This window comes from Musa acuminata, chromosome BXJ1-3 (genome assembly GCF_036884655.1).
Source record: "Musa acuminata AAA Group cultivar baxijiao chromosome BXJ1-3, Cavendish_Baxijiao_AAA, whole genome shotgun sequence".
NCBI lineage: Eukaryota > Viridiplantae > Streptophyta > Magnoliopsida > Zingiberales > Musaceae > Musa > Musa acuminata.
In genome coordinates this window covers 37,023,711-37,051,407 of record NC_088329.1, presented here as the reverse complement: position 1 = coordinate 37,051,407, position 27,697 = coordinate 37,023,711, and the positions used below count along the sequence as shown (strand labels likewise).

General features: G+C 36.1%; 2 protein-coding genes across 4 annotated transcripts; one reads left to right on the top strand and one right to left on the bottom strand.

Moving 5' to 3' along the window:
* Positions 1-1,573: 1,573 nt before the first annotated feature.
* LOC135627300 (uncharacterized) lies at positions 1,574-15,331 on the bottom strand. Of its 3 annotated transcripts, none has more exons than XM_065133348.1 (16): positions 14,882-15,331; positions 13,587-13,688; positions 13,417-13,483; positions 13,033-13,214; positions 12,676-12,936; positions 11,886-11,969; positions 11,734-11,781; positions 11,557-11,621; positions 7,230-7,278; positions 6,018-6,273; positions 5,629-5,747; positions 5,352-5,432; positions 5,204-5,278; positions 2,287-2,441; positions 2,041-2,191; positions 1,574-1,921 (listed from the first exon to the last, which is right to left on the bottom strand). In XM_065133348.1, the coding sequence occupies exons 1-16, from the start codon at positions 15,257-15,259 to the stop codon at positions 1,736-1,738; spliced, it is 2,259 nt and encodes a 752-aa protein (XP_064989420.1). In that variant the 5' UTR covers positions 15,260-15,331; the 3' UTR covers positions 1,574-1,735. The 3 variants fall into 3 exon arrangements, with proteins under 3 accessions (XP_064989420.1, XP_064989426.1, XP_064989432.1); XM_065133354.1 differs by having other exon boundaries at positions 13,587-13,681; positions 14,882-15,021; XM_065133360.1 differs by lacking the exon at positions 14,882-15,331 and adding an exon at positions 14,286-14,330 and having other exon boundaries at positions 13,587-13,681.
* A 905-nt stretch (positions 15,332-16,236) lies between these two features.
* Positions 16,237-22,374, top strand: LOC135627292 (uncharacterized). The gene is made up of 6 exons (XM_065133339.1): positions 16,237-16,543; positions 20,621-20,688; positions 20,792-21,060; positions 21,519-21,593; positions 21,702-21,764; positions 22,136-22,374. The coding sequence occupies exons 1-6, from the start codon at positions 16,437-16,439 to the stop codon at positions 22,178-22,180; spliced, it is 627 nt and encodes a 208-aa protein (XP_064989411.1). The 5' UTR covers positions 16,237-16,436; the 3' UTR covers positions 22,181-22,374.
* The last annotated feature ends 5,323 nt before the right edge of the window (positions 22,375-27,697 follow it).

Below are 27,697 nucleotides of genomic sequence, written 5' to 3'. Positions count from 1 at the left end.
TTCAGAAGTGGTGCATATGCAAATGCCAATTGGCCTCCTGAGCTCATCAGACAGTTGGCCTGTTAAATTTTCTTGGAAAATATAGACTATTACTTGCTTCCATGCTAATATATAGATTGCACGCTTCATACTATGGTAATATTGCTCCTTTATAATTTGTGATTGTGTTCAAGGGGAAGACCACATTGACTTTGATACATTTATGATTTCGATATCATAATACTAATCAATGTTGCTTTATTGCATTTGTTTTCTTTTGTAACTGTTCGAAACTTTAGGTCAAAATGTTTATCGTCTAAATTAGCTAATATTTTTCATTGATAATACTTATTTATTTTCATATATGTTTCTTACTTCCTAAAAGATGAAATTGCCCTGTTAGTCATTGTCTTCGTCTCATGCCATCGCTTGTCACATACTGCGTCTATTATTGTGCTGTTGGTCATTGTATTCGTCTCATGCCATTGCTTGTCACATACTGCCTCTATTATTGTGCTTTTATCCGTCGCCTCAACACTCGTCTTGTCTATTGTCTTCGTCCCTCTAATGTTGCTTTTACAGGTGATCGACGATGGTTTGGGCCTATGTGAGCTAGTCTTAAAGTCATCACATCCCTTACCTCCACTCTCAAACGCCTTCCCACCCCAACACCACCCCACTCCCTCCCCCCCCCGCCTCCTTTTGCCTACTCTTTTCGAGACTCGATCACAAATGCTCTACCATCACCCATCGTGATGTTATCATTACAATAGTGATCACGCCCCCCACTCATCTGTGAAACCCCTCTTTCCTCCTGATGACAACAATGGATGAGGGGTGAAAGTGACAAAGTGACACCATGACAAACGAGAGCACCGATGGTGGTGACGAATCCTTTTGTAATTACTACTGGCTCAATCGGGAACCAATGGTATTGAGATCTACCACAAGATGAACGAAAGCAAAGGTGACAGTCTGAGAGACAAAGGAGATGATATTATAAAGCAAAGGCAACGATTCACGAGACGAAAGCCAAAAATAATTTCATCTTTTAGGAAATAAAAAATACTTCATGAGAATAAATAAAAACTAAAACACTGATCGAAAAAAAATATTTTTAAGAGAATTTATCCTTAAAAAAAGCAAGTAGAAAACAAAGTAGTAGTCAATCGTAAACTCAAGAACAGATGCAGTACTTGGAAGAAAAGTTAACTACGCTTGCACTAAATAACAAAACTCTTTAAGAGTTTGGACAGAATCGAGACAAACCAGCAAAATGCTGACTTTTGATTATCGAAATAATAATTTGTCGAAACAAATCAAACTGAACAAAATTGATATGGCGCACAGCATCTCAAAAAGAAAAAAAAAAAACTCTCATTAGAAACAAATGGTCAACAAATTTTATAAAACTGAAGATATATATGGAAAACAAACTCAAACAATTGCCATATAACCACCATTTACATATCCCACAGGAAAAAAAAAAGAAAAGTGGTTCACCATAAGAGTTCATCCATGCCAAAAAGAACAAATAACAAGTTCTTGTTTTTCTCAACGGTAAGACTTTTGATCTTTTTTGAACAATGAGATGGAAGTCTTAAATAATTTAAAACTGCATTTTGCAATCAATTAGAAAAAAATAAAGATGGTTCTTCTGTTCTACAAAATTCTAGTCAACAACGAGGGATGCATTATTGAAGATGCATCAACCAACCCATGTTGCATGGAACCTACTACACAGCATTCATCTGTTTTACTTCAGACACTTGAACTTACCAGGCTCTATTTGCCCATCTGGCAAAGGAAATTTCATCAAGCTACATAATTTAGATACAGCTTCTTGCAACTGATCAACGTCAATGCACATGTTCCTAGGGGAAGCAAAAAGAACCTCATTGACATCTTCTTCGAGCTCAAGTGAAAATAATTGGCTGAAGGCCTGCATATACCAATTAGTCATTGACGTCTTCTTAACATACTGTTAACAGTCATGACGGGAATAAACAACTAGCCATAAACAACTCAATATGATTATCAATTGTGCAGTTTGAATCTTACCGCCTTCAATCGTAAAACAACCTTCTCCCTAATTGCTGGAGATCGCGACACCAAATTTATGACAAACAGACCTCCTTCTGAGAGAAAATTCTTCACTTGTAAAAGAAAGGATTCTTCAACAAAATCTGAAGGAGGGCAGGATAACCCAGAGCTACAAGCAGTGAAACACAAAGTTGTCTTCATATATCAAAATTTTCAATCTTAAATATCAATCTGAAAGTGGACATAGGTAATCATAAGTTCCACCTCAAATCAGATGAATCTGCATCAACAATGAGAATTTTAATTCCACTGCTGTTTCCATTCGCAAGAGACTCTGTACATGTTCCATCAGTTTCTTGTTCGTGTGACTTGATGACATTTGCATCTTCAATAAACCGGATACCATCACCAATATGGACCTAATAAAAAAAGACAAAAACAAGTAATTTAAGATACACAATTTGTACATCAGTAAAAAGTCTAGATGTCAAGCTAGAAAAATGTATATTCAGAAAAATCATGTCGTCTGAATAATCAAATTTGGTATTGAAAAACAAACATGCCAACATTAACAGATTCTAGTGATCCTGAAAGCATCCAGTGTTCAGGCTAATCTCCTTGGTGAAGTATTGCATAAAGCTTCACTATAGCAGGCCAACAAAGTGGGATTTGAGGTGAGGCAGCTAATGGCAGTCAAATAGACTACCATATATGAAAGAATGATGCATGGGTTCACTGTAAAATTTGGTAACAGAGATATTATGAAATGTGCATGCAAAGACAATCAAATAAATGATAAATCAATTTGCAAATACTATCATTGCATTCACATCTAAATGTACTATGGTTTTGAATCAACTTTGACATCAATTAATCAAGAAAGAAATCAAGAAAATCATTCAAATAACTAGAATATTGAACATGCAATAAATGTAAATAAATAGCAATTATTAATAAAAAAAAAAGAAGATAAAGAGGGATTGTCTAGAAAATCTCAATCCTAAATACAGTGAGACCGACACCTGCCAGTACTTCGCTCTCATACGCTTGAAAGGGTTTCATGGTGTAAAAATCTTTCAGAAGTAGTAAACTCTTCCTCTTTTTTTTTTCATGAAATCCTATATGAAAAGATATCAAAGTCTGATAATTCTTGGCTCAAACTAGGCTCCTGTGAGGCCTTGTTATAACCTACACTGCATCACAAGGTCCACATGTCCCTGTGTTAGGCTATTCGTGGAGCCACCAAAGGAGAGTCATGCATTCCATATCATGATCTGGCTTGATGGGATAACTAATTCATTAACCTGATAGGCTTTAATTAATAACCCAAAATGTTTAAACCCTTATAAACTAGTCCAAATCTCCCATTTCTGATCATCACTAAACTATGGGTGTTACAGTATTCCCTACTTGGGAGCTTGACATCCTCATTACGACTAAAATATAGCTTAGAACCAAATCCGATTAATCAGCCCAGCAGTGCTTCTAGCCGAATCCATAAGTAATCCTTTTCTATTCAAGCCCTTCACCATACTCAATCCTGTGTTCACTCTAATACCATTAATCATGTCCTGACTAGGGATGGTTGATCCATCAACTGAGTAATCTAAACTACTAGTTCAAATGCTTAAGCCTGAGTCATTTGACAATACACAAATCAATTCAAATCTCTTTCCACTTCTGATGTGGGACTAACCTGGGAATGTTACACTATAAGGTATATTTAAAAGGACAATTGCAGTGTATAGTATTTTAGCCAACATAGCAGTCATGCATCCCATCATTTAGGGATAATAACAGTCTATATGTATAGTCTCCAAGTGATACATCAAAGATATAGAGAGGAAAAAAAGAAAACGTTAAGATTCCCATGTCAAGTTTTGGTTGATATAAAATTTGTTTTTAAATCACTTATCAAAAATTTACTTTTTGAAAGTCAGAAATGACCAAGTTCATCTTATATCACTTTGTATCATAACAATCATGACTACAACAACAAAGGACAGATGTTCAAAGCAATTAGCTGAGTTAGATTATAGAACATGGTCTCCTTTTGGTCCAGCTAATTTACATGTTGTATATTGGACCCTTTTATATTTCCTTGAATCAAATACTCTGCCAAATTGGCTAATCAAATTCAAAAACAATGTATTTGAATTGGGATCATTGAGCCCCTATCCTATTGGGTGATCTCTTGGCCTATCAATTTATACCGGCCAGATTCTGCTACTGGTGAACAGAACTATAAAGATGAAGAAAAAAAAAAAGTAGAGAAGACGAAAAGAGGAAGAAGAATACGGAACTAGTTTCTCAATTTCTTACCCTTCTAAGATAATCCATAACACATCTATATAATTTCCATACAGTTTTGATATTTAATCAACATTTTATTTGAAATAATCTGAACCATATTCAAGCACTTGAATATACCATAAATTGAACAAAAAGATATTCAATTTTCTTAATTATATCATTCCTATATTAGTTTTGAAGTTTTCTTTCTAATTTTCACTTTTTTTCTTTATTCTGGAGTTTTTGTTTTTGGACAAAACATCAATTCAAAGATATGACATTAAAGTTCTTGAATTTTGAACCTTGAATAGAGAAGAATTTACCATTAAGAGAATAAGAACGGCCAAAAAAAGGATATTAACGGACTATATCAAACCACTATCGATCCCACACAGGGCTCACACTTGACTCCAAAGACAGTCAAATCCTTTCTATATCAGTCAAATACTAACACAAAAGTCAATATACGTTGTATTTCCCTCTCTAATTGTGAAGAAGACAATCATGAACTTCCCTGTAGTCATCTGGATTAACTTCATCAACATTTGTGAAAAATACTGGTGCATCTGGCCACCCATTGCTGTAAATTTTAACACATAGCATAGAAAAAGAATTTGACACTGATCAGTCAAACACATCATAAATCAAGAAGCTAATCAAGAACCATAAAAACGAAGGACAAATATGAACGTTCATTAAATTACAAAGACTAAAGCCAGCTCATCATTCCAGTACTATTAATCATAATCTACACAAACAAATAGTTATGCACATTTAAAAATAATCACTTTTGCAATAGTCGTGTGCATAAAATGAACAGCAAATGCAAAAGATTGATGGGATCAATTTAACATATAAATATAAACATAAAAGAGAGATATAAAACAACCTTCATTCGGTCATCCTCAACAAAGCTGAAATATTGCCTCGCCAAATCCAACATAACAGGATCCAACTCCACCACCTTCATCAACGGGAAAACAATAAGCAACCATGAATTCTTTCTCTCAATAGCCCATTGCTCATGAAGTTCCTACCTCAAGTTGAAGAAAAGGAAGGCAAGCATGAAGAAACATAGGAAGAAGCCCAGCTCCAAGCCCAACTATGCATGTACTAATCTGCACATAAATCAGTTTCACACTTGGAATAAAAAAGTTATTCTTTTCTATTGCTACAGAAACAAGAACATAGAACATTCCCGATGACATCATAAGTTGGTAATAAACTATTATGTCATATCATAAAGGATCAGTTTATTCCCAAATGTCATTTGTTCTCATCGTCTTACATGTCAAATGTCAAACAGTGTATTACCTTTTTCCCAGATGACACAGCAAGCTCCAAAGCAGAAATTATAAGAGCCAAGCCAGAAACAATTCCACTGTGGTAAAGACTAGCCAGACAACTATGGTCAACCTTGGTAACTTTTGACCCTAGATTTAAAAAAAAAAAAAGATGTATTTTAAAGATTGTACTTAAATTAAAAATGCATTTCAAAAAAGGGAGTCATATTTTTCTTAATAATTAAGATGCAACAGACGAAGATTTGGGGACAAAATATGTACTCTCATGCAAATAATTCCATCAGGCTGATCACTGTGTATCATTCAGGCATCATTTTTCAGAGATAAATTATCTTCTCAAGCTAACATAACCTTCAAATCTTTGCACATGTTAAGAAAGTAAACAACATACTTAATTACCATCAATCAATTTGTATGAATCACTTCTTTTTTGACCTCTCTTTGTCCTAGTTCTTGAAGATGGAACATTTCTCTTCCTATCTGTGTCAGCCTCTTTGCTATGTGCTTCTTGTGAGAGCAATGCCTCTGATTGCACCATGCTCGAACTTCTCCCAAATGTGAGCCTACGAAACAACTTCAGTTCTGATGGATCCCCGTCAGCATTATCATAGATCACATCTTCAACAATTATATGCCCAGTAATGGCAGATGTAGCCTAGTGACAATAAGCAACATAAATGAGGAAAGACAGTATGATAAGATAATATGCTAGAAGTGATAAATAGTTAATATGCACTATAAATGTAATTGTAGAGGAGCATCCATCTCCTAAAAATAAAAAAAGCATCATCCAGAGAAAGAAATTAGAATTTAGTAATAAACTGAAGTATATGAAGACATCACACATGAAATATCATATCCGCAAGGATCTGATGAGGGGCAAATCCACAGAGAATGTCAGATGTACATATAACATATAATAACTGTGCTTTAGTCCACCAACAGTGTCTATGAAGTTCTTGCAATTTCATTTATGTGTCCGCAAATTTCATTTAGATGTACATATAACATATAAGTGCCTGTTGCTTTGGTTATGATAAAAGTGAAGGCATTAATAGGACCTACATGTCATCACAAATTGCATTTGTGAAATGTCAATTGAACAAATAGTTGAAGAGTAACTAATGAAATTGAGACAAACATAAAGATAAACACTCGTATAACTTTGAGAACTGATAGGTATGGTAAAAAAAATCAAGCCATGCTACTGACTTCCACCTCAAAGGTAGTTCATTTAACAATTTCTTGTTTTAGAGAGGATCACAATAAAAAATTATTGTATTTTTCTTCTTCATGCTTCCTAATTCGTTTCAGTAAAATTTCTCAGAAACATGAAAAGTTTCAAGCTAAGGATACGAGGTCTCAGTGAATGAAACCCATGTGAACAATCAACATTCATTCACAAATTTGATATCAAAGAGTGTGCAACTGCAACATATATTTCAAGATGGTTATTAAATAGAGGAATAATAAGAAAGAAAAGTCATAGCTGCTCTTATTTTTGCGGCATCGGTTTCTTCCAGCAGACAGCCACAACAAACATAATGCATGAAATTAACAGGAAACAAAACAAAGTAATTTAGATATGAAGCCAAAATTTCAACTCCTAACCTCATGGACAATATTTCTCTGCTTGATGCCATCACCTGCCATCATGAACCTGATATTTTGGAACCAAATCCAAACAGTCATAACTTGCAAGTATTCCAAAAAATAAATAGAACATAATTATATGCTAAGGAAAAAAATAAACAAAAGTATGCTTCAAATGCATGAGTAATCTGGTTATCATTTTTTTTCATGCTGCAAATAAATGAATGACCAAATATATAGTAAACTAGAACAGGCTAGTGACAAAGGCCACAATTCAACTCAAACAACAAAGGCCACAAAGGCATGCAGGCATAGAAGAGACTAAACAAACATGTGTTCCACAGCATGACAGCAATGAGCATCGGAAGGCAATTTAGTAAACACTATGAGGCCTACTATGCTCTCGTGATGGTAATATCATTAGTCAAATTATGGGCCATTAATTCTCTCTTTATTGGTAAGGATGATTGATAAAGACTTTTTAGGTCTTTACCTCTCCTCACACCACTTATCCTAAGTGACTTGCATCATCTAATGGGTGGATCTATATGTTTCCATTGAACATGTTCCTACCACCAAAGAAAGCTCTTCCCCATTGTATTCTCAAATTGTAGTTACCTCAACCTTTCACCAGTATAAATATTTATAATATTTTAATATTATGTCTTTTCTAATATCCCCATAAATTCATCTCAACTTTATTACAGTGAACTAGCTTTTGCACACATTTCCTAAATGCCCAACATTCTTATATATAAAGCCTAGCAAGTCAGGAACAATCTTATACACTTCTTTTGATCCAAGAGGTACAAGGTAATCATCCAATACTTGTAACACCACCTCTCCACCAACCGTCCTGATTTAACTTTATAAACAATATCTTCATTGAATAAAGTAATATTACATGTACTGCTTACAACTGTCAAGTTATTCATTTTCTCTTCAAAAGCAATGAATCAGCTGTTGCTTTTACTAAATGATAATATGATCAGTTCAATCCCTACATGACTCACGGATAAAGGTATGAGTGATTAGAAACTGAAGATCAATCATATGCATGCATATCCTTTAAAAATAATATATGATTTTTCTATCAATACTTTATTTCAATTAAATTAATTAAGCACTAGAGATATAAGGTCACAATATGTTCACTTGAAACCTACTGAGGAAGATCCACACAAGGCATTTGGAAGCACAGTGAGAAAAGGATGTTACAGCCTGTCTAAATGCAGCCCAAGGGAAGATCCACACACAGGATATGGAAGCACACCAAGGGAAGGATTTTGCAGCCAGCTCATGATCTATTGGTTCTTTCGTAAGAGATTATTTTCTATTGTTTTCATGATGAAATTTCATAAAATAATATCACAAAACTACATTAGTTGAATAATATATACCTTGGCATTAATCATAGGGAGAAAAAAGATGTTTACCTGGTGTGACCTCTGCAGACAATCTCATAGTTGACTATAAAATACCAACAACCAATCTCACAAAAAAAAATTGAAGAATAAAGCTTTGATACACTCAACTCAATCAGTTACAGAAAAATTATATAGCTTAGACGAATTTAGTGCTTTTAATGTTTGAGTACCATCATTACATTGTAATACTGGATAATTCACGAGAGTAAAATGTAATTATGCAGCACAAGGAGTTCTGTTTTGCTAGGTAGGAACTAGGGTTGTTAAATGGCCGAACATTGATCTACAAAGCATGCAAGCATTTCAGATGAAGATTATTAACAAAGAGAAAACATCATGGTGAGATTCTTGAAAGAAATTGATAGAGAAATGGCAAATTCCCCAAAAAAACCGAAGTTTTCACTTTTCCCTGCAGCACATCCCCTTTTTGGTTTATTCCTGTATGACGCCCTTTATTTTCTAAAAGACAAGATTACCCCTAGCTTCATGCCAATCGCCACCTCCGCCCTGTCGTGGCCACTGCCACCCGCTGCCCTCGTCCGCCATTGTCAAGGCACAGCCAAGGGTCTGCCTCCGCCCTGTCAACCCTATCGTCAACCTCGGTAAAGGAGAATTAGACGGCAGTGGCAGAGTTAGCTTCCACTCCCTCCCTCGCATGGCCCACCGTGCTGTCACGGACAAACTTCTAAACAAGATGTTTGATGTAATGCTTATGTATGTCCGTGTCTTTTGGCATGTTCATGCCTTGTATAGCATGTAGAGGGGCGGCCAAAGGCTTAATAGTCCCATTTTAGTTGGGTTGGTGGCCTCTTTAGGCTTGTAAATAAAGGTTGTGTCATGTGGACACGTGCGAGAGATTCTCGGTCTGTAATGGACCATTTTACCCTTTGTTGTGCCACTGTTCAGAGCTTGTAAAGTCTGTTTGTAATTTGCATTGTCTATGAAGTGTTTCTTCGGAGATGTTTGCTTGTGGATCCCGATTGTGGCGTTTTCTCTAACCCGTTCTCTCTCTTTCGTGGGTCCTAAGGGACATGGGAGACTTCGGAGAGGCTGACCTTTGCGGACGGACACGCAAGGGTGCCGCACGACTTAGGCAAAACCAGCTAAGTCCGTGACAGATGGTATCAGAGTTGAGATCCTTCCTTGGTTTCGTCAATTACTATCGACGCTTCATAGCAGGATATTCGAAGCGGGCAACCCCTCTGACGGAGTTGCTGAAGAAGGAGCAGCCTTGGAAGTGGTCGGACAAATGTGAGACAGCATTCCAAGATCTGAAGGCTGCCGTTCTGGGAGACTTCGGGGAGGTTGACCTTTGCGGACGGACACGCAAGGGTGCCGCACGACTTAGGCAAAACCAGCTAAGTCCGTGACAGTGCCTCCTTCCCAAGCTAGTTTGCTCTCCTAATCGAGTGGAGACAAGGGGCGAAAGCAGTGGGCAGAGCGCACTCCTTCAACGTAGTGGTCCGAAATCCTCAAGGCAAAGGGGGTCGAGTACGCCCTGCTCAAAGATGACACAATGGAAGGCGAACAAGGGCGGTGGGGCAAAAGCAACCACGCGAAGGTAGCGGGTCCTCGTGATAGGATGGAAGTAGTGACAAGGGACGGAGACAGTGAGGGACGAAGATGGCAGGACAAAAGTTAGGGGTAATCTCGTCTTTTAGAAAATAAGAGGCACTCTGTGGAAATAAACCAAAAAGGGGTGCTTTATTGGAAAAAAAATGAATAGTTGGGGCTTTTTTTTAAAGGAATTTGCCCTAGAGAAATTGCATACAACCTGACAAAAGGTCTAATATCAAGGTCAAAATTAAAGTAAAATCAACAGCATTATTTCATTATGCACATTTTTGGACTTGTGATATCAAAAAAGGAAAGTAAAAGCAATTGGAAACTAAGTACCCTAGTCATAGGAAGAAGATGATGACAAGCATAAAGGAGGAACAAAAATAAGTAAAAATGTACTTCAAGCAGGAAGGAACAGATGGAAAAGCGGGTAGTATCAGAAAAACTGCAAGGCTTAGGGCCAAAACTAGGGCTTGAGAACCTAAGAATTTATATTACATAATCACTATAAGATCAAGAGCTCCTAAGTTCATTCATTAGTCAAACCCCTCAGGTTGTAACATTACCATACAACCAGCAGATTCTATCATGGTACAGTTGGATGCTTTTGGACAGTATGAATTTGACATGTTTTTAAGAGTGCAATTGTTAGCACAGGTCAAATAATCAGGGATTTAACCCTATCAACTAAACTCATCGAAAATTAGCAGCAATAACTATTGTCAGCCGTATGATTGTACAACATGTTTTCAGCAAAAAGTACTGTATCAACATAATAATCTGTTAGATGCATTGGCACTACAAATATGTCCTATTGCTTGTAGAAGAGAACAACTTCTATTACAGGTCGTTTATGTAATTCCCAACTATTCTATGACAGATATATATCTTCCCTCCATTTAGTAATGTTAAGGGCATTGTTCTCAAGATTATCTAATTACAATCATAAAAAAACAGGCTACTTCAGTGCAAATTCTTAAAAATCAGTGTATCTAATTGTTCGATAGAAGAGAAAAAAAGCTAGTTACCTTTCACCAAGGAGTTCACATCCCCACCACACACAAAACAGTAAAAAAATAAACATGATAATAATAATTTTTGGCTAGGAACTATCAGCAAAAAGATACAACACTTTGCAGACAGATGAAATGGTCCTTTACGCTGTTTTGGAGATTAATAGGTTCAAAATTTTGCCAGATCTTAATATAAGGCAAAAGGCAAACATCAAGGAATAAATTCTGATAGAAAGTTATAAATATATAATCAAACATACACAATATCTGAAAAATAAAGGCAATCAATAAAACCAATTTACAAAAAAATATACTTCAAAGTGAGACTTTAATGGGCAAACATACGGAATCCGAGCTTCGTCATCTGCTTTTCCAGGTGCTAAGTTTCTTACAAGAGGAGATAAATCCTTCTGAAAAAAATAAAAATAAAAACTCAAATGACAAAGTTGGAAAAGAACAAATTGTGTCATGATGATACAGCCCAAAAATCAGCACACAATTACATGATTTTGATAACATTACCTGGATGTCATCCATGCTGGCACCAGTATGGCTTGAGTTCAAGAAAATCTACAAAAAAATGGAATCAAGCACGAATAAAGATTTGAATGCTATCAACTCAATAAAACAATGCAAAGAGAGCTAGTTTCCATGCCCATCCTTAGTAAAGGTACCATAATTAGGCGAGCTGCTTTTGAACTTTCCACAATAAGCCACTGTCCTTCTTCTGAAGTAAACAACCATTCATGAGCTCGAGCCTAGAAATGAAGTTATGGTCATACATCTCAAGCAGAGAGCTAAAACATTTATTGGCAGATGAATTATCCTAACATTAGAAAGTAATTCACAAAACCGTCACAAATTAGTAGTTCAAGATCCTCGGGAATAAAGAGTTTAATATTTAAATACGAGAACAATAGCAGACAAATATTCTGATCTTTAGATAAAAGAAAATAACAGTTAAACACATGCTCACAATAGGAATTAAATCAAACTTCCTGATCACATCATTGTAGACTCTGTTAAGTTATAGCCTAGACTGACCAATACATAAAACATTACATATCTGATCTCAGGATGGAAATGAAATCACAGTGCTTAGTCAAATCACCATATACTTAAGCAACGGCCCTGGCTAACAAATACAAAGATTCATAAAATACTATGTTCTGTCTGATCTAGCAACAAAACTCCTTCAGCCTCTGAAAGCTCATTACTTAGTATTCTTTTACTGTAACATTTGTTCATTAATATACAACATTGTCTTTAAAGTTTAAACAAAACCAAAATGTCTTTACCTTCTCTGCAGGCAGCTTTATTAGGTTCCTATTAATTTTGGGAGACACTCCAAAATAGGTACAAAAACTAGATTATCATTTGACACCATTGGTTTTTCTGCAGTCTGAATAAACAAAATTGCAGTTCTAACTGAAAAGAAATAAATAGTACCAAAAATTCACCCACCTTTGGCACAATAAAGACACCACAATGGTATAAGAATGGTTCAGATAGTTGCTGAGAATCCAACAGTACAGCTTTGTAGTGAAAAAGTGAGCTTCCTTGTTCGCCGAGAATAGTCTGACACCTGCGTCCTGGGACAAGCTCATTTAAAGCACCTTTGGCACCTAGTTGTAGGTCTTTTAAGGAGTAGACAATATCAGCACCGGCAGTATAGCCACTGCGAATTCTGTTCTCATTTTCAACTGCATTAAGTAAAGCATGCACCTGAAAAAAGAACTAAGAATTCAGTTGCTGTTTTTTTAACTTTCTAGGATATCTTAAGTCATATCATCTTAAGAAGAACAAAATATTTTCTTATACCTGCCCTCCTTTATGGTTTATGGAATGTTGGTCAAATAGTAACTTAATCAGGTTTGGTGCACCCAGCTTCTCCTTTACAGTAACTACCATGAAGGTTTGGAAGGTAGGTTTGCTACCAGGTTTTTGAGGGATGGCATGTATACTTGTCTCCCATCCGAATCGTAATTCAGTGAATAGCACATCTACAGAAGTACATAGAATTTTTTTCAGGCTAGTTTATGAAACTATCACAAAAAGAGCAAAAATGAAAAAAATTCATGGATGAGAAGAAGACATAGAAATGCATTATTTATCGGACGGCAACCATCACAAGGTAGCTACCATGTAATTAAACAATTAATGAAGTTCGAACAACACTTTCAGTTAAAGTTTGATTGACCTTACCCAAGACATGAGATTCTGCCAGAGTCAGACAGAGAAACTTTCCTCCTGATTTAAGCACTCTCTTCACCTAATGATCATGCAGCTCATGTTGTTAATAATGCTGTATGAAGATGCAGAGCATAACTTAAAAGCATGTGACAGATGGTAGAACAGATGTTAGCACATGTTACCTCCTTAAGATATTTAATTCCCAGCTTTGAACCATACTCGGGTTCCATTAGAGCATCTAATCCCCCTTTATCAAGAATGGCATCGAAGAAGTCATCTGCAAACTGGTTGTTATCAGTGTTAGCCAATATAAAGTCTAAAAATGACAAATGATAGAGGAAATCTTAAGAATTTTAGTGCATATTAGTTCATTAAAGACAATAATGGTAGAGAGTGAGAATTCATAACAGAAAAAATTATAACTGACAAAAGATGGAAAATAAGAAAAAACTATCTAAATATATAATTATCTTTCACATTAGAAATGAGAAACAACCCAAGAAACAAGTGAAACAAGAAATACCATTTGAAAGTGTGTAGTGAGACACACTACATAATTATCTTTCATGTTAGAAATGAGAAACAACCAAAGAAACAAGAAATAATATTTGAAAGTGTGTACTGAGACACACTATCAACATCATGTCAACTATATGCATGGAGTTAGGCATCCATAATGTGGGTTACTAAGTGAAAGAGGGCATGTTAACTGTTAAATTTTTTATCAAGAATTAAAGCAAGGAATAGAAAGGCAAAGAGACCACATACGAGATTCAGAGCAGATAGGTTACTACCTACGATGAAGAAAAGGGAAGAAAGAGAGGAGGGAGTAATGAGAAGACGAAAAAGGGAAAGAAAAGAAATGGCAAGAGGAGGCATACCTACTTGATGAGAGAGGAGGAGGCAGCCAGCAGCGGTGGAAGTGTTGAACAAAAGGGTTTAGGGTTATCTGCTAACGTTTCCAAGATTAAGGTTTTCAAGATCAACGTATAAAACATCATACTGACTAGACTTGCATTTGAGATGGTAAATTAATAATTTGATGGTACAACATCATATAGTTTTCACAAATGACAATAGTGAGCAACTGGAATTCTGGTAGGGTGCAATCGAGCAATGTTAGCTAAAAAGCATGGTACATAACATGGCCAAGATTGTCTGCAGAACCCTCATTTACCTGTAGTGATTGATTCAAGAGAAGATTAAATACAGACTATTCTCCAGTATAATTCATTGCAGAAATGGATAATGTATAACAATGTATCATGTTGCTTAACAGCAAATTGGATGGGGTTGAGGCAAACAACAAAGAAAAAATAGTGAATGGAACGACAGTTTAAATCTTGAGATTTGAAAAAGGGCAGGACACCTAATGCTCTGATAAAACAAAATTTTCTGTTAGGAATCAAACCTTAAATCCACGTTAAATAGACTACAGACCACAATCTATGGCACTCCCAGCAAAGAGCACAAGTACCTGGAGGTCAGTCATGTCCATGACGCGCCACCGCATCTCAGGTTTGGACCGTACATAGCGGCGGAGCATGTCGGAGACAACGACCTTGGAGAAGTCAATGTTAGTTGTGCGCCGGAATCCGGCATCGTAGAGGTACTCCGACACACGGGAGCTCCCGCAACCCGGTACGAGAATCTGGAGGTCGGCGGATCCATCGGAGGCGGAAGAGGACTGGAGCTGGGAGATGAGGGGGTCTCGGAGCTCCGGCCACTCCGCGTACCACTCGAAGGTGTCACCGGTGCCCCTGAGGGTGAAGAACTTGTCCCAATTCTCCTTGCTCGTGAAGTCTCCTAGGGTTTCGAAGATCTCTGAATTTGCTTTCCCTTTCTTCCCCTCCATCTCGCTCTGTCTCTCTCTCCCGATGATCGGTTACCGAGAAGGGGCGGGATTTGGGGTTTAGATAGGTTTTGACGGGACCGCAAATGGTGTGGGTGGGTTGAGGAAGGCATTTTATCACTCACCTTGGAAGACAAAATTACAAAAAGACCCTCTAACATGAAACCCTTGACACGCCGTTGGTCGGAAATATATATACATAATCCGTCCTAACGATAAGCTGAATTTGCTCCGGGCAAATTATCAGATTAACCCTGGGTTATACCTTCTTAGAGTAGACTTCAAAGTTTTATATTTTTTATAACTATAAAATAAAATATCTAAATTTATTTATCTTAATATCATCGACTTTACTAATATAAATATAAAAATAAAAAATAAAAAATAATTTTAATATTTAAATTAATGATATAATGGTAACAGACGATAATGTTATTAGGGGTTGGATGACAGTTGTGATTAAGAAGAGTGAAAGTAAGAATTGAGAGCTATTCTATATCTATGTCCATGCCAACATAATTATCCAACGATCCTTTCGTCAATTTATATATGTGTTGATATTAACATAATTGTTGAGTGACAAAATGATCGTTCGGTATTTATATTAACGTCGATATATAAATACAAAGTAATATTACTTGATAATTATATTAATACTAATTCAAAATTATTGATATAGTCGTTATTCACAATAATCACTCGAGATCCTTAATTATGTCGTCCATCATCATCATTAGTTTAAATATTAAATTTTTTTATTCTATAAAATTAATAATATTAGGATAAATAAACTTATATTTATTATTTTTATAACTATAGATATTTTAATATAAAATTTTAAAATCTAAACCGAAATAATAAGGTGATGGTAATATGTAATTAGCCCATTTGCTTCCAACGGGAATCCAGTTCCATTATGATATTATTACATATATGCCCCTCTAAATCAACGTGAACGTTTCGGATCAACGCAAAGATATCACTACTGCGTTATTTCACCCTTCAATCCCTAGAAAATTTTCTCGGTCGGAGGCTTGCCCTCTTGCCAACGTTTTGCTCGTCGGACACCCCCACACGCCTTTTTCGTTCGCCGCAAACAGTAGCTCTCCTCTGGTTCCACGCCTGCCTTCATCCCTTGGGGGTTTCTTGTGGCCCCTCGCATCTCTGCACGAGAAGTGCGATGTACGCGGATCAGATATCGTCGGGACGTAAACGGTCCATCAAAGAGCGCCTGCACGGCGATCTCGGCGGGGACGTCGGCCGCTCTGGTGTGGTTGCGGCGAAAAGGTGCGTTCGTAACTTCTTAATTTCTTATCTGAGCTGCCACCGGCGTTCCTTTTTTGTGTTTGATATGCTGTTCGTCGATTGACGCTTTGGTTTTGCGGTAAGTAGGAAGCTTTTATGCTTAGGTTCGATTTCTTGCTTGGTAAAATGGTTGACTGGCTCGGCTCTAAGAGAAGTAGATTTTTTTATTTATCGTGGTTTTCTGCAAGGGCAAAAAGTTGTGGTCTTGATCGGATCGGAGTATTTTATAGGTTATAGACAGTGGAAAAGAGAATTTAATGTGACGAGCCTTCCATGAGATTTTGTTGTCACCTTACTGTTTTCTGCAGCATGAATAATATCTATCTTTGAGATCTTCTTTAGTAGGTGATCAGTTAGGAAGGTATTCTTGTGCGCATGGTGTTCTTGTAATCAAACAGTTTATAGATACTTCAATTATTTTCTGAAATATTGTAGTTTTATGGGCGCAAGTTCGGTGCAGTGATTGTTTGACTGGAGATGATGCACCACATGAAGGCGAGTTAGAAGGGTAGGACTCAACTGAGTCCTCCCTTTTGATAGTCTTATTTCGTTGAGCCTTTTCGATGAGTAAATTTGTCAATCATTTCGTTGAGCTTTTTCGATAGTCTACTACTTTGTAACCAAAGAGTTCACTGATATGTTGGAACTATTATTATAAGTTACCCTTTTTCTTCTTTAAATTGTGTTAATAAGCAAGTGGGAGAAGGGTTAAGGAGAGTCTTGCAGTTATTTTGAGGGAGGTAATTGGCCAGTGATAAAGTTCAGTTGGCAAGATGAAGATTGAATAGATCCGCATCTGATATTTCATGTTGGCTTTAGATGGTGATTCATGGGGACAAGAGGTATAATATGAAATACAAAAAAAATATTATAAGAAAAGTAAAAGATGTGGAAGGGAGAAGATCATGATAAGCGAGATGAAAGTTAGAAGTAGGATGAATTTCATAAATAGGGAATAAAAGGGAGCAAAGGATCATGGAGGTAGAAGATTTTGGTAGGAAAGACCAGGTTAGACATAGGATGAAACTCTCAAGATATACCCGAGGGGGATAAGGCAATACTTATTTTGCTTTCAAAGGGGCTTAAAGCTCTACTTCCCCGACCCCGCGCACCCCCACCCCCCCCCTCTCCCTCCATATGGTTGGTTGCTACCCCCTTTATAGAGGTTGTTTATGGAATCAAATCCAATCAGTTATAAAGCAAATATCCAACTTTGTTATACTTTGTTATAGAGGTCATTTAGGGAACAGATAGTCACCTGATGATTTGAATTTGACTGGTCAAGATTCAAATCCAATGGGTTAGGAAATAATTTTAGTAAAGTTACATTTGGACCCTGATAGCCTTGACTCAAGAACATAAATATAACCAAAAACAAACTAAACTATTTCTAAGCATACTATACTTGATATTAGGACCATGGTTGTGTCAACAAGTTGATACTTGTCGTCCTTCTTGCATCTCTCTATGCCTGTGATGATCTTGCAATTTTTTATTTCCTTTGGTGTAGCCCCTTGATCTTCTGGATTTTAAAGGGAGATTTTGGATTGGTGTAGGGCACACAATATCTTTTATTGCACTGTCAAAGCTGCACTTGCAAGGTAAGAGTTGCAGTCTTAGTGAACTATAATAAGGCAATGGTTTGATGAGTCATTGAATGCATTGAATGAATAGGAGGCTTAGGGTTAACGTGGTGGTTTGTGGGTATGAGGAGTATAAACTTCTATTCTTATACTATTATCAAAGAACAAAATGAAACAGTATCTCCAAGTTGGGTCTTAACTCAGCTCCTTTCATGGTATAACAGGTAGATTTGCTTGAATGTGAATGGATTTTCTCTGTCTACCATCTTATTTCTATCCATCTATTCCATGTCAGCTTACATGATGTTTGGCTTATCGTATCGTAGTATTAATTGCTTTAAGTTGTTTAAACAATTAGATAAATTAACTAGCCTAGCTAGGTTTATGATTGCTGGGTATACATGGACTGGTAAAGATTTTCCTTTTTTTTAACTTGTAATCATGCCTCATGGTATCTATTGGAGTGCAATATCAAGACTGTTCCTCTGTTTTTTTTTTTTGTTATTAAGGTTAATATCACAAACCCTTGTAACACATTTCCACTTGTGTGTTATTGACCTTAAGAGAACTAGTTTAGCATCAAATTAAAAGTTGTTTTCAATGAAACAAAAGTGACTATTTCACAATAGTGTGGATAGTGCATTTTAACATGCAAATTTTAAATTTTGTACCTAATTTTAGTTATCAGTCCAATACTGATTTTGGTAACCTGATGGTCCAGTTTGGTATTTATATACTAGGCAATATACTGACCTGTACCACTTGATATGGTTGTTAAATATAAAAAAAATTAAATGAATGGTATCTTATTGTTATTGAGCTATATCTTTTGATACCCTTACTTGGTCAAATCGATAGATACTGGTCAGCGTGTAATTTGACTTGGTTGCTAGACAAATTGAGCATTTAGGCCATTCTTGATGGCACAGTAGTCACATGATGGGTTAAATAACAACCCCAGTATGATTTTATAGTCGCCATGTATATGTAAATGGTGAACTACAACAAAATATAACTGATAAGTATGATGAAGATAATAGACAATAGGAAGGAAGTGATATGCGTGGCTAGAGTTTTCCCACCACTAGACCTGCATTGGTCTAGTGAAAAGGTTTCTCACTTCCTCTCCTTAGTCAAATATAGACAGCAACTATTGTAGTGATCTGTTTTCTTTAGTATTGGTTTTGATTCCAACCAGCCAGATTTTCAAATCCAAATTCATTGAAACATTGTGAAAAGTTAAATGAAAACTGTAAATTGTGGATGTAAATAGTGCTAAAGTTGATCCACTTTCTATATACCTTATTCACATACTGGATGAATGAAACAGGACTTATATTTACACTATTTACATTGAAATATTTTGATATATTTGTTTACATATATGATTGACGTTATGTGAGTTGGATGATTATCAGATTGCTTTTATGATATGCAATCCAAATTTATGTGCGTTATGCTGGTACACTGTCAAACAGGATCAGGTTGAAGGTTAACCCTAAAACCCAACACAAATTTTCTAACCATATCCTAATTTAGTGTTGCCATAGGTTAGGATCTTCCAATCTTAACTGAACCCAACTCAGGTTTACGAGTCCTGTTCAGTTGGGCTAGGTTGGATATCAGTAGCCAAGCTACTTATACTACAATTAGTCTAGTTAATAGCTTTTGTAAATGGATACTAGTAGTACTTGTGATAAAATTTAGCATATGTTTCATGTACCCAACTTGGGCCAGGTCCAGAATTTTTACTCTTCAATTTGGATTCTGGTTGGTTTGGTTCAAATGTTCAATACAGATTATTATTGGTGTCGGGTTAAGATATCTAAACTCATTCAGCCCAAATTGGGCAGGTTCAGCTCAACCAGCCCAAGTCATAGCCCTACTGATAATTTTATTTCATTTTTTTGAATAAGAAAACACATCCTTTTTATTCATGTGTAACGGACCTGCAATTCAGATTGTGTTGATGCAGTTCAAGCCTTTATATATAAAATGATCCTATGCTATTTGGCATAGTACTTCAAAATAATAAGTAAAGTGGTTTGGTGTTTCATGGTGGTAGTGATTAGATACATTCAACTACTTGAATTCTATTTGGCATACTATTGAGCAACATGGTCAAATTTTGTGGATATGGTGATTAGATAAATTGGACTATTTTATTGTTGTTCTCCAGGGCATATAATAAAAAAGCTTAATGACAATCAGTAGGTCGATCCTACTTTTATGCTAAAACAGAGTGCATTGAAGGTGTCACTAAAATCTTACACTCTCTTCAATCCTATAGATTTCACATTTTTTTACTTATTTTTTGTTTTGTTTTAATTTTTCTGTCATGTTCCTTTTTCGTGATTATGGTTTCTTCTTCTTATAGGTTGATGTAGTTTCTATTTTGATGTTATGAGCATAGCTCTATTTTTTATAACATTGCTTTGGACTTCCCACTTAACTAGTTGTTATTGCTCTTTTACAGACAACGGCAAAGTGATGACAAATGGAAGCATGATCTTTATGAGGACAACATGGAACCTGAACGTTTGAGTACAAAGATCTATGTCCTACTAGTATTTGCGATCAGTAGTTCCTTGTTTCACTGTATAGTGACTTTTTAATGATAGCTGCTGTCCGTGCTTTGTATTTTTAGAATCTGTTGATCCCAATGATCTTAGATGGAAGCTTCAGAAAAAAAGTTCTCAACAAGCTTACCGAAGTGGGAAGGTGTCGGTAGTTCGAGATCTTCGTGACAAGCTATCTGGTATGATGCACTCACAGCCACCAAATACTGATCCTTCAAAGGCTAGACGAGTGTCAGAAATTTCTGAAACTACCAAGAAAAATCTCCGGCATGATCCACCAGTATCAGAAGCAAAGAAACCAACCAAATCAGCTTCCACAAAGCCATCACAGCACAAGGTATACATCTCTACCTCTGCTATAATCACTCATCGGTCACGGCGCATGAGCTAGTGTTTTATTCATTGGTAATACTTTCTCCTGGATAATATGTTTATTTAGTATGCTTTCTCCTGCATAATATACCACAGAATTAGCAAGTCATTTAATATGAAAATTATCGGTAACAAGTTGCATATTATCTGTGCACTCAGATGCTTAAGTTGTGGTGCTATATATAGTTATTTTTGCAGAGTTCATCGTAGCCAAAGTTCAATAACTTCTGCTAGTTCTCTGAGACTATGGCTTCACACTTCTGATAACTCTTCCCTCTTTTCATCTCTAATGATTGCTAGATTTTGGGTTTCATTACGTGCTACTATTACATGATATTTCTATTACTGTTGTTAAGTTATTGATTTTCTATACTGCCATCACTCTGGATTTCTTTTTTGTAACACTTTTTTGTAATTTTGCAGTCTGAGTTGTCAGTAGATGGCTTCTTGCACTCTTTGGGTCTAGAAAAATATTTAATCACATTCCAAGCAGAGGAGGTATGAGGTTTGGGTACTCTTTTTTCATCATATTATATATTTATTTTGATTTCTCCCGAATATACATGGATAAAAACTAAAAAGTAATGTTTACTTCAATAACTGTAGATTGACATGGCTGCTCTCAAGCATATGAATGATGAGGATCTCAGGGCTCTAGGAATTCCAATGGTATTCCCAGTTTCTTTCATCATTGCTTGTTGTTTATATCATTTTTTGTCAAAGAAATAAAATAGCATAGTAGGACCTTATATGATATTGCGTGCACTGGCTAATGTTCTATATCTTTGTCTAAAATTAATGCTATGCATCAATTTCAAGGTTATTTGAGAATAAAAGATTGGATGAGATGAAAAATTCATACTTCCATTTTGCTCTGTTATTGATACAGCAAGAAGCTTGTTACTTCTGTAATTTCTCTGGATTATTTCAAAATGCCTGTATTGTTCTTGACCACTCGGTGTTGTCAGCAGTGAGTCAATTTCTGGCTGCTCGTCTTTTTAGCTCTTCTTAATTTGATTTGTTTTTTGGTGGTTCCCCAGGGTCCAAGAAAGAAGATACTGTTGGCCTTGGAGTCCAAAGCTTAGAATGGTGGGCATCTCATAAACTACTGCCACTAGTAATTTGTGCTATTCTTGTTGGCTACACAGAGAAGTGTGGGATGTGTTTCATTCCTTGTATCTAACAATCTTTATCTGTGCTTTCCCTGGCAACAGGCCTGTTCTATGTAACCTGCATGGCTTGAGATTTATTGTAGGTAATTCCAATCCTTTTAGAATTATCCATAGTTCCACTAGTAAATAATATCAAGATGATGCATGAAAATTTTATGATGTTTTTACATTTGTCTTGTGGGTCACAAATTCAATAAATGAGTTTGCATTAATTATTCATTGCCATATAGATATCCTTACAGTATACTGCACAACATATAAAAGCCACCATGTATGATCACAGTCCTCTATAGGCATATATGACAAATACTTTTCAAATACTATTTCCACAAAAAAAATTGATGTTATTGCTTAATTTTGATTCACATGCTTGCATTCTCGTAGGTGGAGAGGTTTGAGTTCATACCAAAACATCATATTTTTTTGTCATATAATGATTTTTTATTTTTATTTTGTCATAATATCAAACTTTCCAAGGGGCAAGCATTATTAAGATATATATTTTCATATTGCATATTATATCTAGAGTAAAGGGGAATCAGTTTAGTTGCACCCCACAAGAACACAATTAATAAAAGCAAATAAAAATATAGACAACTAATCTCAAAGCTTAATTTCTTTTTTTATCATGATCTTAGAAACCTCTCTCTCACCATTTTGATTAGATGAGTCATTTCTTCTTCTTTTTTTATTAAACAAAAGACTCTTAGGTGGATTAAAAAAAATTGGGCAAATTTTCTTAAAAAGCTCCCTTTTTTTCCCTAATGGTGTCACTATTTTTATTATTTTCATATAGTATCTTTTTATTTTTTATAATTTTATAAAATATTTTTTTCCTTCCTCAATCAATAAGTTCATTGCGTTTGTCTACTGCTCGCTTTCATCTTTGTCTTATTGCTTTCATCATTTTTATATCTTTTTCACTTGTCATACACATCGTATTTGTTGCTTCTCTACTTATCGTGCCTATTGCCCTTATCCCTTTCTTGTCTCATGAGCAAAGGAAGGGCAAAGGTGAGGGGGTGTGACGAGTGAAAAAGGATGCATAGAAGCGATGAAGGCGACAAACATGATGGGTGAGGAAAAGGAATAAAAATAAAATGTGCGACAAGTAAAGATGGGCGTTGCACAAAGACAACAAAGTTTCATATTAAAGTAAATAATATGCACAACAAAACAACGAAGACATTAAACAGAGGTAATAGACATTAAACAGGTAATAGAACCTCAGGGTAGGAGACAATATGAAAAGCGAAAATAAGAGATATCTTTGATTAAAAAAAAGGAAGAGCTTTTTATAAAAATTGTCAAAACTTTTTATACAATGTAGAGGTGGTATATATATATATATATATATATATATATATATATATATATATATGTATGTATATATATATTACATATATATATATATATGTATGTATATATATATGTATGTATATATATGTGTATGTATATATATATATATATGTATATGTATATGTATATGTATATGTATATGTATATGTATATGTGTATTGTGTATGTGTGTATGTGTATGTGTATATGTATATATATATATATATATATATATATATATATGTATATGTATAAGCAAATCATTAAAGATACTTGTATTTAAGTAAATGGTGGATTAAAGATATAACATTATGATCAGTATGTATAAAAAACTAATCAAATTATTGAATTGGACTGACCAAGGATCCCATTCTTGAATTTTCAATTCAGAGTATCCTTGTGTTACCTTGATTTAATAACTATGATTTAGGTTGTAGAACATGGGATCACTAAATCTTGTGGAAATATCCAGCAATTGCAACTAAGAAAATATCCAAAAATTTGTGAACAATGCATGGTAAAATTTGTTGATTATCGGATTCATTTTCCAACCGAAACGAAAAGTAATTATCGAAATCACATTGTAGACCCAAAATAGACTTTAGAAGACATGATGATCCCAAGCATATACTTGTCATCTTCTCCCTCATCCAAACGAGAATTAGGAACAAAAAGAATACTGAAAACCCTTCCAGTAGTGCCAGCAGAGTCAGGTGAACAGTAAACGCATCAACACGATGGCATCCACCCCATTGACGGGTACTAACAATGTTGACCGGATCTCGTGATACCGGATCCGTAGACAGCTTTGGAGCTGCCACAGACGGGTACAACTTTTGACCGGATCGGGTCATACCAGATCCGTAGACAGTCTCGGAGCCTTAAACTCGACCACGCCCCCCGGCATCGACCCACTCCGCATACCAAGGAAGGGGAAGTAAAAGAGCTTGTACATCTCGACGAGCTTTTCCGTGATCAAAACAGCACAAAGCGTGTCCTGATGTGACCCGAGAGGACCACGTCAAGTCGACCACCATGGCCCCACCCCGTGGCTTTCCCGTAGTTATCGCCAACGTCTAGGTCAATCCCCACCCTCGTCGCCCACCTTTCGCAAGGCGAGTCGGGACACGTTTCGACCGCTCATTTGATCGGACGCGGTGCCGTCCTGCCTTCGCGGGACACCGCATCGCTACCTCAGACCCAAGGACCTCAATCGAACGCACTCACTTTCGTACCTCTCGAGATCGTGGAGCCCACGGCGGGCCATATGGGCACGTGGCGGACGCGCGTACTGTTCTGTCCTCTGGTTTTATGGCCTTTTTCCTCGCTCTTTATTCGTCGCGATCTGTAATGTGGAATTAGTTGTTCTCGCTTTTACTTTTACCGTCTCCGTAACGCCGGCCCTCGTTGAAAGGACGACAAGTGCGTTAGCGGAGCCTCTCCGTTTCGTCTCCATCTCATCATCGTCGTCGTCGTTGTCTTCTTCCTCGGAATCTTGATTCGAATTCGATCTGCGATTCTTCGTCGGTTCCAACTGAGAATTTCGAGGGTTTCGATCGGCTTCCGGTGGTTTCGCGGCCCAAGGGTTCCAGATTTTGAGCGGTCTTCCGTAGCTGGTTTCTGATTCTCACCCAAGAGGATCATGCTGTCGTTTGCTTGTTCCTGCTGTTGGGAGATGATGCGCGCATGGTTGGCTGACGACGAGAGAGAGCACGCCGGTCCGCAATCATGCGGGCGGCCATGGCTGTGTGTACCAGCGTGCTCTTTCTCGTTGTCACCCCGCTGGCTTGCCCTCGCCATGATACCTCTTCTGCTCCAGGTTTTTCTTCTTTATCTATTCGATGATGCTTCGTGATTTACCTTTCTGCAGCTATCTATCTCCCGCTGTCGGTCTATATGTGTCGTTATTAAATTGGACTTATTAGGTTTCTGTGACTTGAGCGGTAGGATGTTTGGTTAGTGGCAGTTGAGACCTTAGGGTTGCATTCTATACGTCCGTCTATGTGATTTTTGCTTCTCATGAATTCTTTCAGGCCTTCTTTCTAACATCCAAGATTTGGACTTCGGGATCATTGCTCTAATAGAGATCCACATGGGTTATTTTGAAGCTAGTACTTAGCTTGCCAAATTGTTTGGAGCTTCATTCTCTCTATAGAGTAGATGCCAATTTATTTTTATTAGGTTTGTGGAATTCCATGGTTTCATAGATATTTAGATGGATGAAAGCGTAATTGATGTATATTGAATCAGTGCTTGGATATGAGCCAAGGATCCATCTATTGTTTTCAGATCGAAGCTAAGTCATGTAATGAAATGGATAATGGATAATGGTGAAAGAAGCTTGGGAAATATCCGATGCATACGAACTTAATAAGAAACCGTGTCTACTTTTTAGGTAATTAAACATCAAGGATAATCTACATCTGATCCAAACTTCTTATTTGGATCCTCACTTCATAGCATGTGTACTAGTCCTCTATTAGTGCCGTTAGGTAACTGAATTTGTCTTCTCTAATCCGTGGTGTTGTGTATATGACTTTCTGCTGTTGCACTACTTTGGCTTTAGCTATCTAGTACTTTTTTCTCCGATTAAATGGTCAAAATGTTTCTTCATGTTAATTATTGCTTCTTTAGCATCCTCATTCGAGGCATACTTTTTTTTCCAAGTTTTTCCTATAATTCTATAAATTTTCTTTCAGATGGATGGAGGTGTGTACTTTTGTCCACAGATATTTTGTGCATGCAAATTACATGAACACAAGTGTCTAATCTTTATTTTGTAAAAATTACAAGCTTCACAATCCATGAGACTATTTTGGATTGTACTCTTTTTGGATAATCTAGAATTTTATGCTTGTACTGGTTAATATTTCTAATAAACTTTACACATGCCATATGTCAAACATGTTTTGGATGAACTTTGTGATCTATACCTTAGTTTTGGTTTCCTATTTTTGTCCATAGATATTTTGTGCACACAAATCACATGAACACAAGTGTCTAATCTTTATTTTGCAAAAAATACAAGCTTCACAATCCATGAGACTATTTTGGATTGTACTCTTTTTGGATAATCTAGAATTTTATGCTTGTACTGGTTAATATTTCTAATAAACTTTACACGTGTCATATGTCAAACATGTTTTGGATGAACTTTGTGATCTATACCTTAGTTTTGGTTTCCTATTTTTGTACGTTGGAGTAGTAACTTCAAGATGAAAACTGCAAGAAATGTATATTCATAAAAATGTTTTGATCATGAGAATAGAAGTATTACCTTATACACAATTTCTTAAGTATTATGATATAGTGGCTAATGAATACATCTGATGTCTCCGAAGGATACTGTAGGAATTGATAATTTCACATCTAGTTACACGCTAGCGTTCTCCACATGTTTAATATTTGCTACTGAAGTTGCCAAGCATGTTCCCTGTAGTTAATATGTAAATTCTGTTCATAACACTGATTTGAACATGACATGAACACACATTGATGCAGTACTAAATAACAGAACATATTTCATTAATAAAATATATAACTGATTTTTAAGAGATTCTGTAAAGCTAAATAGAGAGTTCTGGAGGAATCAATTAGCACTTCTAGACAAATGGATTACTTGTGAGACAATTTATTGATGATAATGACACAATGCAAACAACTTGGACTTGTGTATGCATAAAAACTTTGAGATCAGTGTTACAAGAATTGGAGTGACGAGCCTTTAGTTCATAAAATATGCATTATCTTTTAGAAAGAGTAACATGCTGAAAGCACCAAATAATGATAAGGGAATTGCAAAGTTTTTGTTTTAGAGTATATATGACTGCACAACATGGCTGGTATTAAAATATTCACATAATAAATGATGGAGAATCAAGTAAGTGTCCAATTTCTTAGAATAATTTTATAGTAGCAAACTCAAACTTTAGATAGCCAATTATGGTTAATTACATTTGTATATACTGGCACTTAACCCTAATCCAAGAACTTTTGAGGGCATAATTTTTTAATTGGGTTTTGATTTTTCCTCAATTCCATATCCTTTTCAGGAGAGAAGGATTGTGGATGCATTCCTTCTCCTACAACAAT